This window comes from Lissotriton helveticus, chromosome 1_1, assembly GCF_964261635.1.
Source record: "Lissotriton helveticus chromosome 1_1, aLisHel1.1, whole genome shotgun sequence".
Classification (NCBI taxonomy): Eukaryota; Metazoa; Chordata; class Amphibia; order Caudata; family Salamandridae; genus Lissotriton; species Lissotriton helveticus.
Genome location: NC_136057.1, coordinates 1,791,733,257 through 1,791,745,792, shown reverse-complemented (window position 1 = coordinate 1,791,745,792; position 12,536 = coordinate 1,791,733,257). Strand labels below are relative to the sequence as shown.

Here is a 12,536-nt window from a genome sequence, read left to right as displayed (position 1 = left end):
TGTAAATTTTGCATACCAATTGTCTTCATCATATTGTGGGACAGATTCACCCCCTTCATCATAGTCATTATTGTCTGAATCTGAGCCACAGAGTAGGTGTAAAGTATGAGCTCTGTTGCAAGGTAAAGGCAATGTATCGGAGTCAGAAGGGTTGGCTATAGGCTGCGCTCTGGTGGGATCAGAATGATGCCTTGGTGAAGATGAGGCCCGCTCAGAGTTGGAAACCAGTTTAGCTAGTGGATCCTCTTCCGGTGCTGTCAGCACCGGCATAGATGTCAAAAGAACAGGTGCAAGGAATGCTGGTGGAACCAAAGTCGGCATTGAGGTTGACGGCTGAACACAAAACAGGTTTGAGAAGCACAGACGTTGCGGAGAACGAACCTGCCACTGAGACTCTGGGTGGAGGCCACTGAGGATCCATGGGAACTGGAAGTGTGCTAAATATCCGCAGCATGGCTTCTATAAAAGCCTCTATTTGCTGCAATACTGCTGATGGACACGGAAATTTGGGTTGCATCAGGACCAAACTTGGATTCAGATCTTCAGAAGTCCTGGGGTGAGGCCAAGTGGCACGCTGATGCCCTTGTGCCCTCTCAGAGTATGAGAGTCGTGGGAATGGGAGCATTCCCACTGGGACTTTTTGTCCTTCTTCTCTGACTTACTTAACGACATTGACCGTGACGAGGCTCTGCTGCAGGAATGTGACCTTCCTTTCAACTTTGACCAGTTGTGGATTGCAGGTTTCCATTGCTTGGTGCCGTGAAGTTTTGCCTTATGGTTCAATTTGGTCTTTCCATTCACCTGAGTGCAGTTGTCACAGGCCCTGGAGTTGTACTTCAGACCCGGGCACCACAGGCATACCTCTTGGTGGTCTGTCACAAGACAGTTGTTTGCGGCAGTCCCTGCAAGGTTTAAGCTATGTTGTTTTGAGAAGTGACTTATTCCATTGAATACTGGTACTGGTGAAAAAGAGAATTTTGGTATGAGACTTGTCAAAGATGAGAGGAGTAGAGCTCCAGACCCACATCTGAAGGTGCAGAAATAAAGGAACTTATGTTGGTGAGCCTGGGTGGCACTTATATATGTTCCCGCTCGTCACTTCCAGAGTGGAATACATTGGTACAGAGCCACATGAAGCCACCTACCAGCATGCAGAAGTACTGTTTCCGATCCAGTCTTACACCTGAGGGAATATTCACAAAGTGAGGAATCTGTGGGTAGAGGTACCCATCAGAAAAAAAGGTAGGAAGCATGGCAGGGCCTGTAAATTGTGTTCTGAGCTGGGTTAGGGCTCTGTCCCATAAATTGTGAATTTCAGTGGATTGACCTGTTTGAGCCAGAACAATAACTCATTTTTAGCTGTGTTTTTTCATTGAGTTTCTATGTTTTCTATCACCAGTACACTTTATTCCCAAACCCCGCTGGTTGTACACATCAGAGGTATGTCAAAGGGCCTGGCCAGGAGCAAGGTCCGGCGCCCAATACGTTGAGGGCGGACAACAACCACTGCGCTGGGCTTTCTGCCATCCCCAGCAGGCCTGCAACCTGACCCTGAACTCAACCAACCACAGATGACCAACCCTCACCAGGCACAGCACTAAACTGTGCATGGCCTTTGCCCCCCTCTCTGTCTTTCGCCATCTCTTGGTCTCTATTTACTTCTCCACTGAGTCATTTTTCATCTGCCTCTCTCTTTGAATCACACCCCTTGTGTCTTTCACTCTTTATTTTACCCCTTTGTGAAAGTTGTGAAACGATTCAAATGTTTCTTTTAACAAACAAATCTACAACTTCAAATATAGGATGTCACAAGTCTGTTCCGAGTCACGAATTATGTGCAGTTTTTAAATTTTCCCTTTGTTTTTAAATTTTTCCATGTCTCCGGGTCATACCCAACCCTACCGTAGATTCAGATACTTGTTATAATGCTTCAGAGTTACTTGTGGATTTTGTTTTGCCACAGCGTGAAAGTTGTAATCCAAAATAGAATCTTTGTGAGCAAGGTTCTCCTTTCATGCAAAGTATGGTGTAAATCCATTCAGCCTTTTTTGCTGCTTTCGTATTAAGTAAAGATTGGAATTAGAATATTTAAATTGTGCCTACATTACATGAGAAAAGGTGCTGGCCAGTGGATTTATGTGACTTTGTGTATCCAGCACTAACGTCATAATTCTAGATTTACAGCATTTGCCACGTAATTTTCAACCTAATTTGTAGATTTCACAAAATAAAATGTTGTTTCTAGCTATAATTGATTAAATAATGCTTACAGAAAATGTGAAACATAATTTGAATATTTTGAAGCATTATTTTGATAGGCTTGCCATTTAATTTAGTACTCAGTACAGCATAATCAAAGTACACCCGACTATGCCTCGGAAGAGTTACGCTACGTGAAACTCCCTTAAGTGACAAAAAACCTCAGCCACGCTATGTGGAGTTCCGCAAGTGGTGGAGTGCGTTAGGTCGCATCATTTGTGCTGATTTTTAGAGCTGGGTGTTTCTCCTGCAGAGGAAAATCAGCGCGAACTGCACCACGTGCAGCGCAAGAGGGCGCTGCTTCTTTCTGCGCTTGAATAGATGCTCTACTCGAGCAGCGGTTTCCTCAACGCGAACCAAAGGTTTCTCAACGCGAGCGGTCGCGACCATCCGCGACAGCCTGCATTCAGAAATGTCGCTGGGAGGTGGTCTAGTGTTGAATTTTTGTCGCTCGCCGACTTAATGCTGGCAAACACGAGTGAGGAAAAATCTCCAGTCTTTTTTTCCCAAAATTCCACATGCTCCACAGAGCACGGAAAACTCAGCGAACAGAGCAGAGTTCACCGCCCAGGCCTACCCCAGACACGCTAAAGGTCTGTAAAGTAGTTTTGGGGCTGTCATTATAATGATGAAATCTGTATTTCCCTGTGAACCGTGAAATAGTTTCCATATTTCATGGTTCACTGTGAAATATGGGTTTTAATACTGCAACATTTTGTGCACTAAAAACAAGCCAAACAGTAAAACCAACAAGCATTGAAAATGCAATAGGTCTCGTCTTTAGTAAAGTTTAAGCAATTCTGTTTGTAATTAGGTGGCTTTTTAGCTTTGCTTTTATTAGTGGTTTTTAAACTTTCATGTACATAACATGCATATGTATGCATATATGTATATGTATGCATGCATTAATATTGGTATTCATATAGATATGCAGATGTTTATACACACACACACACACACACACATATATATATATATGCGCAATACATGCCTGTGTGTTTGTCTGCGCTTGTCACTTCGGGGAGTCTGTCTGTGTGTGTCTGTGTGTTTGTCTGCGCTTGACACTTCGGGGAGTCTGTCTGTGCGTGTCTGTGTGTTTGTCTGCTCTTGTCACTTCGGGGAGTCTGACTGTGCGTGTCTGTGTGTTTGTCTGCTCTTGTCACTTCGAGGAGTCTGACTGTGCGTGTCTGTCTGATCTTGTCACCTCGGGGAGTCTGTCTGTGCGTGCCTGTGTGTTTGTCTGCTCTTGTCACTTCAGGGAGTCTGTCTCTGAGTGTTTGTCTGTGCTTCTCACTTCGGGGAGTCGGTCTGTGCATGCCTGTGTGAAATTGTGCGGCACACAACTGCATTTTTGTCAGCGTTTTAGCAGCACTCTATTTTGCGAATCGACTTTGATTTACATGACTGACAATTGTATAATAGAAAATGTATTACTATTATTCATTAGGAAATGAGAATTTCCAATCATCATTACAGAGTTAATGCTTTCTAACAAAGTAAATCTAAGCCCGTGCAAGATCTTGCTCTCTCTACCACATGGACGGCGAGTAAAATATGTATTTCATCATCAGAAGCCTTCTCACGTTTCACTATCATGTCATTGAACCCGCTTGTGTCTAACCCCTTCCAATAATGTTACAAAAAGGTAATATTGTACTGCCTTGTTGTTCGCTGCTTCACAAATGTGCTTAAAAACAGTAAAAGTCAGAATATCTTTATGGTGTGTCCGGTTTTGCATATAGAGTTCACGCGCATCACATGCTTCAATACTTGTTAAGCCAGTCGCACCAGCACGTTTTCCTACGGAAGAATTCTCACTTCAATTTAGAACCAAACGAAAAGTTGTTATTAAGCAAGGGAGTGGGGTTGTGGGAGGGCGCACCATCGGAGCGATTACGACTTCCAGGCACATGGTCCAAGAACAGCTGATGCGGGGGTAAACAAGAGACACGAATCCCGAAGAGCAGCGGACAAGAGGCCCGACAGTCCGTCTTCGCCATGGCGCCGAGTTTACTGTTTTAGAGCCGTCCCACTTGGACGGGCTTGGTCTGACTTACGTGTGTGGTAAAAGGTTTATTATCTTCTTTATGGGGCCATCTGTTTTGCCCCATAAAGAAGATAAGAAACCTTTTACCACACACTTAAGTCAAGGAAGCCAGTCCAAGTGGGACGGCTCTATAAGAGAAAAGAGTACGTCACTGGAACCTCTTTTCCAATGACTGGCCACCGTTTAGCATGAACGGTGACGTCAGCCAATGGAAAAGAGGGGCGGGGCTTAAAGCCAGCTAGTGAAACTCACCCAAAAACACAAAATCTCGCGAGCTCGACTGCGCATGTGCGCAGTAAGCCACAAGACCTAAAAACCACGAAAATTCACCTGTTTTGGTTAGCTCCCCAAACCATACCTCTGACACCAAATGGAATGCTCATGGCCTCACCCTAGATGTGCCGGATGCAATTACAGGTGACACAACCAATCGTATCAGTGTGCTTACATTACATATCACATTACCATTAATGTGACGACTATGAATGTTTTAGGTGAATTTCAGAGTTTTTTTAAAAGTTAAAGTCTTATAATCAAATCTAAAAATGACTTCACTTTAACTGTGATTTTTCATTATATTTGTATTTTTTAGGTTATACTACATCCAACTAGTATGAAAGCATTCCATATACTGCTGTCCATGGCAATAGGTGGTTAAATGTGCTAAAAAAAAAGTTAAGTACGTGGTTGGTTTGGTTCAGATTTGTCTAATGGCTCCAAAGGTATTAGCAAATCAAACAATATGTATTTCAATGGAAACTGGTCTAAGCATAATTATATATGTATCTATGCAAACACATACATATAAGCAACATCTGTAGTGCTACTGTAGACAGATACATTGTGCTTTTATACACATCTGTGCTTTTATACACATAGGTACTTCTATACACATTGGGCCTGATTCACAAAGGTAAACTGAGAGGAAAGTCTAACTTTACGACTTTCTACTTTCGGTATTCAGCATGGGCATTTACGAATAGTAAAGGTAGACTTCTGTCTCAATTTAACTTAAGTGTTGGTCTTAAGTCTAAGTGAGACAAAACTTAAGTTAAACTGAGATAAAAGTCTAACTTTACTCCACCTAAATGCCCTTTGTGAATATCGAAAGACGTAAAGTTAGTCTTTCGTCTTAGTTTACCTTTGTGAATCCAGCTCACAGATGGGTGATCTCTTCACAAAGTTTTAAATTGTAAAAATATCTGCTTTATTACCTTATAAAGTGGCAGAATCCTGCTGCATTTGCAGACAGGTGAGCGACCAGTTCATTTTCCCAGAATTCACTGCGCGGCCGGAGTTCCAGGTGTGTTCTTCAAATTCTGCCCAGGTAAATAGGCTTCCTTCCGTCTGTTGTCTTGGACCAGAGTCCGAAAAAAACTGCAAGCACACGGAAGAACCGAAAAACATGCAAATATTATCTTTCTGACGCAAAGTGTCACTTTGAGCGTTAACAATACACAAAAAACACGAAAGAACCCAAACAGGCGCATCCTTTTTCGTTCAGTAAGGTGGAGTGGAATTCCTTAGGCCCCTGTGCACCCAGTTCAGGGAACTGAAGACCCGCTGCCCATGGTTTTCGTCTACAAAAGTCCGGGTATCAGACATTTCCCGGGGACCTCCCCAAAAGTGAGTCGATGAACCCTCATTGCACACCTTTGAATGCCTCAGGAGAATCCAATTGCTTCCCAGAGGGGGGTTACACTTCAGTCTTTCAAAGGTCGCACACCCAACAGTGCTCAGTCGAAACCTGTATTGCTTGCAGCTTTCTAAGACGAAGCCATGATTTCCTCAGAATATTCTGTGTCCCAATAATAAGGTGAACAAATTAGGTCTTCCCGTGCTCACATTAACATGCTCAGTGATCAGACACAACCTCCATTCTGCTAAAGCATGCAAATGTCTAACTTTCTTCTTGGTCTCTCTAGCTTCTTGGCAGAAGAGTGTGCCTCTTAGTTCACCTACAATATGGTGGGCTGGACGAGAAAATAACCATCAACTGCTGTTATGCTTGATAGTTGGTTGTGTTATGGCTGTCCTTCATCTTCATCATCTGGTGTCTGAAGGTGGGTGGCCTGGTGTGCTGGCTTGATTGACAGAGCCAGGTTTTTTCGAAAGGTCTCGCAGAGTACCATGTAGACAAAGGGGTTGAGGCAACTGTGTGCATAGCCCAGACTGATGGCAACATTGTAGGCATAGTAAAAGAGCCTGCTGGGCCGGCTGATGGACAACTGGCTTAGCTGAAGGACATAGTAGGGTGCCCAGCAGATGAAGAAAAACAGGCAGATGGCCACAGCCGTGCGGGTCACCTTTCGGTTGCGCTGCTGAATACTGCGTTTGGCGGCTGGGGCGACGGCTGAGGTTATTCGGTGCAAAATGCGCAGGTATGCCACCGTGATCACCAGGAAGGGCAAGGCAAAGGCCAGGAAGAACTGATAGAGGGTGTACCAGTAGATGTCACGCTCTGGGTTTGGTAAACGTATCCCACAGCCCTTGGCACCACCAGGGAAGGGGATGAGGCCAGCGTAGAGCCAAACTGGAGTGATGCTAGTGAAGGAGAGTACCCACAGTAGAGCTATGGTTAGAGCCGCAGTAGAGGGCCTCCTAAACCGTGCGGAGGAGATGGGGTGGACAGTGGCCAGGTAACGGTCGATGGACATGGCAGTCAGGATGTAAGTGCTGGTGAACTGGCTGTTGGCATCAAGGGCAGTGATAACGGTGCACATGGACTCGCCAAAGTGCCAGACGCCGTTTCCCACAAGCTGGTGAATGAGGAAGGGCATGCCCAGGAGGAAGAGGAGGTCCACCAGGGACAAGTTGACGATGAAGATCTCCGGCACACTCATCCACCGCAGTTTGGACTTCTGCACCACAGCGATGATGAGCACTGAGTTCCCAATAGTGCCCAGTAGACAGATGGTGCCAAAGACTGAGGGCATGAGGATGCTTGGGGAGTACGTAGAGCCACGAGGGACACCTGCCAGGATAAAAAGGAGAGGCTAATTAAAAAGTGCAAAGGAGATGATAAATTCAGTAAAAGTGTGCAGGGAAATTAAAGGTTAATCCTAGAGTGTGGGGGGGGTGCCAGAGTAATTTTGGGATGTGTCAAAGGTAAATGGCTTATTTTTTTGTTTGATCGGTTTATTGAAGGTTTTAGTTCTTTTGTATACATGTAAACAACAATATAACACGTTGATAGCATTGTACAGAGCCAGTAGGTAACCATAAAGCCAGGATAAGAAATCAATAGTACAGCGGGATGATCACATTAATGAACATACACAACAACATTAATAGCTGTCAACATATCCCGTCAGCCATAGCATCTGCACCTTCGATCAATAAAGCTGTACTAATACATTATGGTGCATTACAACTGAAATTATGCGCCATGCAACAAAGTACATAATTACATTTCGTGTGACTTCAGTCCACCACATCGCATGAATTTGAGTGTAAAAAAGGGAAAAATCTAACATTTTAATGAAAACACCAAACATGGAAAAATCATTTTGGGAAAGGAGTGGAAAGGAAATCAGGAGCCATGGCAAGGGAGGGAACGCAACCAAAGTCCCCGAAGCCGGAAGACGAAGTCCTATCAACTACCCCATGGGTGCACAATTAGACTACTGAGAGAAATGATCATCCAGTAGAGGGGACAGGGGTCGCAATCCACATATCAATGCATCATTCAGAACAGGGGCCTGCTCAGATCAGCCTTGCTAATCACCAGGAAGAGAAATATCCAGTGGAACATCTGGCTCCAACGGCCCCTGTAGCGCACACAGCATAGCACTCCATACAGAGGAGATAGGGAATTTACGTAAGCCCAGCGTATCTTCTCTTGTCAGGGAGACCACTTCAGCCTTCACCCAATTCAACATGGAGAGGAACCAGGCTTTCGTCGGAGGGGAGTCCACCGACTTCCACCTGCGAGTAATTAAGCGCTTGGCCACGATAAAGCCCAGATCAAGAAACCTGGTGGATGCTTTATGCATTATTTTCCTAGTGAATACGCCAATTATACACGTTTCCCCAAGCCCTCAGAACCTCCCTGCCTGTACAGGTGGCAGGCCCACGCTTCCAGCGCCCCCTCCCAATAAGTCTGCAGGGCGGGACAGGACCAGAGCCTGTGTAAAATATCTACATTCACCAACTTGCAGCGCAGACAACACTCATCCTGTCTATGGAAGTAGCGATTGATTTTGTCCGGGAGAGACAAGCCCTATGCACAATATGAAATTGGATTAATCTAAAATGCGCGTTTCTGGGAACTTGCTTGGGGCTTTCAAGGACCATGGAGGACCATTCTGACTAGGGCCTCCCTCGGTCTGCCTCCCACTTACCACGTAACGACGTTAAATCAGCTAGGGTATGTTCCCTAATCGATTCCGCAAACCACTTCACAAAGTGGCTGCCTGTGCCCAGAACATGCACGTATTGCACTAGGAGATGCGTCGGAGGCTCCTGCGTTACATCTTCCCACCAATGTCTCATCACAGCTGTCCAGGAAGCATGACTCAAAACTTGGCCCGGGGGCACTCCATCTTCGTTTGATATATCGAGAAACGGCCGCAGTGTTCCCTCTCCATATAAGTCTCCAAGTGTGGTCACACCCGCTTCCACCCAAGGAGCAAGGTCCATGCGTCGAACCCGTCCTCTCGCAGTCGGCATAACTAGTATTGGCACACCGGGTGGGTATGGTATGATTCTTCTGGTAAGAAGAAGTGTCCTGCAAAAACATTGCAATGCGATTGATATCAGTAAAGGGAGAGGTTCATTCAGTTTATTACAGGGATGGAATAGACAGAGGATCCTGTCTGTAGAAAATGGAGGGCCATGCTCTGCCGAGTCAGATAAGTGCAATTCTTCCACCCATTTCGCCACCCATAGGATTTGAGATGCCAGATAATAATGTTCCAAATTAAGTAGAGCCAGCCCCCCTCTAGAGTGTGAGAGGTACAATTTAGACAGTGCCACTCGGCACCCAAAGTTGGTCCAATTAAATTCATGAATAACCCTTTCCAAGGATAAAAAAAAGACACAGGTAGGTAAAGCGGTAATGTAGCAAATTAATAAAGGAGGCATGGCAACATAACCATTTTGATTAACACCATCCTACCCATGACTGAAAGGTTCCGCGATTTCCAGAATTCAATTTGAGCCTTAAGCGCTGTAACCGCCCTCGTGATATTGCCATCCATAAGATCCTGTGTGTCATGGTATATACGGACACCTAGATATATGAACGCCAGTGGTTGCCACTGCACAACCGTCCCGTTCACTGTCCAACCTGGGTCCCCCATAGTCGGGTTAAAAGGGTATAGCCAAGATTTACCCCAGTGCACCCTGAGTCCAGATAACGAAGCAAACTGTTGCTATGTAATGAAGATGATTTGCGGGATCGCCAGGATATTCTGCAAATACAGCAAGATGTCATCAGCACAAAGCGAAATGGCATGTATGCCATCCCCTAGGCGTATCCACCAGTTCAATGCCATTGCGCGGAGAGCCATTGCCAATGGCTCAGTCACCAAGACAAAGATCAAGGGTAAAATGGGACACCTTTGGCGGGTTCCCCGTTCTATCAAAATAGGCTCAGAGAAAAGAGACCCCAACCATAGCCGAACCGTAGGAGCCCCATATAACAGCCTAATAAGACTTAAAATATAGGGTCCAAATCCATATCAATGAAGCACAGCAAACATGAAGGACTGTTCAACCGTGTCGTAGGCCTTCTCCAAGTCCAGCCCGATACAGCCAGCCATCGGCCAGGCCGTGGTAGCACAGCTCATTACCCTGAACAGCCGCCCTATATTAAGTGATGCGCTACGAGCCTGCACAAAACCACTCTGGTCTTGATGGACCAGTTGTGGAACTAGCGGCGACTGTCTGCCAGCTAGGATGCCCGCCAATATCTTATAGTCCCCATTTAAGATCGCCAATGGATGATATGCCCCCACAGAAGTAGGGTCCCTACCTGGCTTGGGTTGCATAATCAATGTGGCCTCTGTCATCGAGGCAGGGAGGGCAAGATATTCCAATGCCCCTGTGTACACTTTGAGCAAGTGGGGGCTCAGGGGATCTGCATACGTTTTATAAACTTTGTGGGGAAGACCACTGGGACCTGAAACCTTTCCTGAAGGCAAAGCCCTCGCCTCGCACCTCATCAAGCGTGAGCAGGCTATTTAAATTCATTCGCTGTTCCGAAGACAGGACCGGAAACGGAAGCCCTTCTAGGAATTGCTGAATTGCTTCTTCCGAAGCCTGTGGACCAGCTTTATACAGTGTCATGAAGTGTGCCGACAGTTCACTATGAATTTCTAGCTGTGTGTACCGAAGCTCCCCACCCGGAGAACGAAGAGCTATAATCTGCCTCCTGTTTGATCAACCAAGCAAGAAGGGGCCCAGAGCGATCAACTTTGGCATGCACTGACGCTGAGTGCACTGCGAAATTAAGGCATCGCTGTAGTTCAAGAAGCTCTGCATGTTTCTTCCGCGCTTCTGCTAGATAGGCCAGTCTTCCAGCATCCGCCACAGCCCCAGATTCCAACGGCAACAAGCATGTTTCCGCTTTAAGCAGGTCCACAGCTACCTGCTGTCGCAGGCCACAACCAAGTCCCAAGCACTTCCTTCTCAGAGTGACTTCCATAGCCGCTCATTCCACTAGCGCAGGTCAACGATAAGTGGCTTATACTAGAGCGTGCGCATGGAGTCAGAGAATATAAGTGTTTAACCAATCTGTAACCCAGAGAATATTTTTTTAGAACGGTCATTAACCAAGAACTATATAATGTAAGGATTTTCCATGTATTTCATCAAAAGGAAATGCAGCAAGCCACACCGGAGCATCAACTTGCTTCCAAATGTTATTGTCGGGCAGATAAACTGACATTATTCGACCCAACCAGATCTTGATCACATAAATTAACCAGAATCCAGTGCATAATATATACATTTAACAATGATGACAGACTTCCAATTCTTTGAACTAAAAACACTCAAACCGTGCATAAGAAAATCAATAGTCCATAAAATAAATTAAAACTTTTTGTACTGTACTATTCAGGAACATATAATTCAGTTATGATGTTTTGCCCATATTGTATTAACGAAAATCATGATCACATAGAAGAATTTATAAACAACAGTCCATCATACCGCTATAGTTTAAAAATTGAAGAAGACAGAAAAAATACTATCAAATTGTATATTTATATTCTTCAAGTTCTTGAAAACGGTTTATCAACTCAAATATGACATAGCGGCCTCTGACATTATAATCCATCACAACAGAAGTCATGACAGTGTAATCAGCATTAAACATTACTGAAATGGCCTAAGCTCATTATTTTGTAGAGAAAGAATGAACCTGCTTTATTACTAATATAACATCAGCAATATAAGTTGAGAACAGAGGTAGAGCCAGAATTCACCCGTCTAAGACAATTCAATTCTTTTTAAGATTTGGATCTCCAATGAGATCCAAAAAAAGTCAAGACAATACAATAAAAAAGACTATAATCACATTACATCTTAAAAACATCTAAGCAGACGATGCTATTAATAGATATTAACTCCTTCTCATAACGATCATTTAAATACATTTGCCGACATAGTTCATAAAGGCCTAAAATAAAAATCTTTGATAAATACCTTCATGGGTCTTTTTTTTAAAACTAAGAGGTTTTGAAGCTAGAAACCATTCATGAATCACGAAAATACTACGCTGTGTGCAAATTACTCTATAAACTACATCAAAAGAGCAAATTCTCCCACTAAATTGCTCCATCATGTGTAACCATATGAGAATCTTCCACAAGGTCTGCGCCTCGGTCCAGATTAAAAAATGTAATTCATAACAAATAAAGTTTTCAAGGACCCTAAGATAATGAACATATTCAATTTACTCCATTACATGTTCCCAAAGAAGAGCCCCCCCCAAACATACAATCATTATGTGCAAATTATCAGCAGTAAGCAACCAAAAGTGTTCCCTCCCCTAATACAGCTACAATCCTAGGACCATATTAAAATAAATACAAAAAGTTCTATAAAAATGTTTTTCATTTTGTACAAATGATTTAATTCTTTGGCTGGAACATAAACTTTTGTGCTGCCACAAGAGTTGACATTGTTTTGTAAAAACATTGGGCACAGATGCCAGCTGCACTGAGAAAACATTAACCTCTTATTCAAACCCTTAGGTGTTAAATCTAAAATGACTATATCA

The 12,536-nt window shown here is 44.2% G+C and overlaps 1 protein-coding gene across 3 annotated transcripts in view; it reads right to left on the bottom strand.

Moving 5' to 3' along the window:
- Positions 1-12,536, bottom strand: part of MCHR1 (melanin concentrating hormone receptor 1) — a 165,569-nt gene that overhangs the window by 44,082 nt on the left and 108,951 nt on the right. For 2 of the 3 annotated variants that reach the window (XM_078659195.1, XM_078659194.1), the window contains exons 2-3: positions 5,960-7,280; positions 5,521-5,683 (exon numbers count right to left, since the gene is read on the bottom strand). In XM_078659195.1, coding sequence (XP_078515321.1) covers positions 6,331-7,280 — 950 coding nt within the window. In that variant the 3' untranslated portion in view covers positions 5,521-5,683; positions 5,960-6,330. Of the gene's footprint in view, positions 1-5,520; positions 7,281-12,536 lie in introns of all 3 variants that reach the window. The other variant, XM_078659193.1, reaches the window with a different exon arrangement.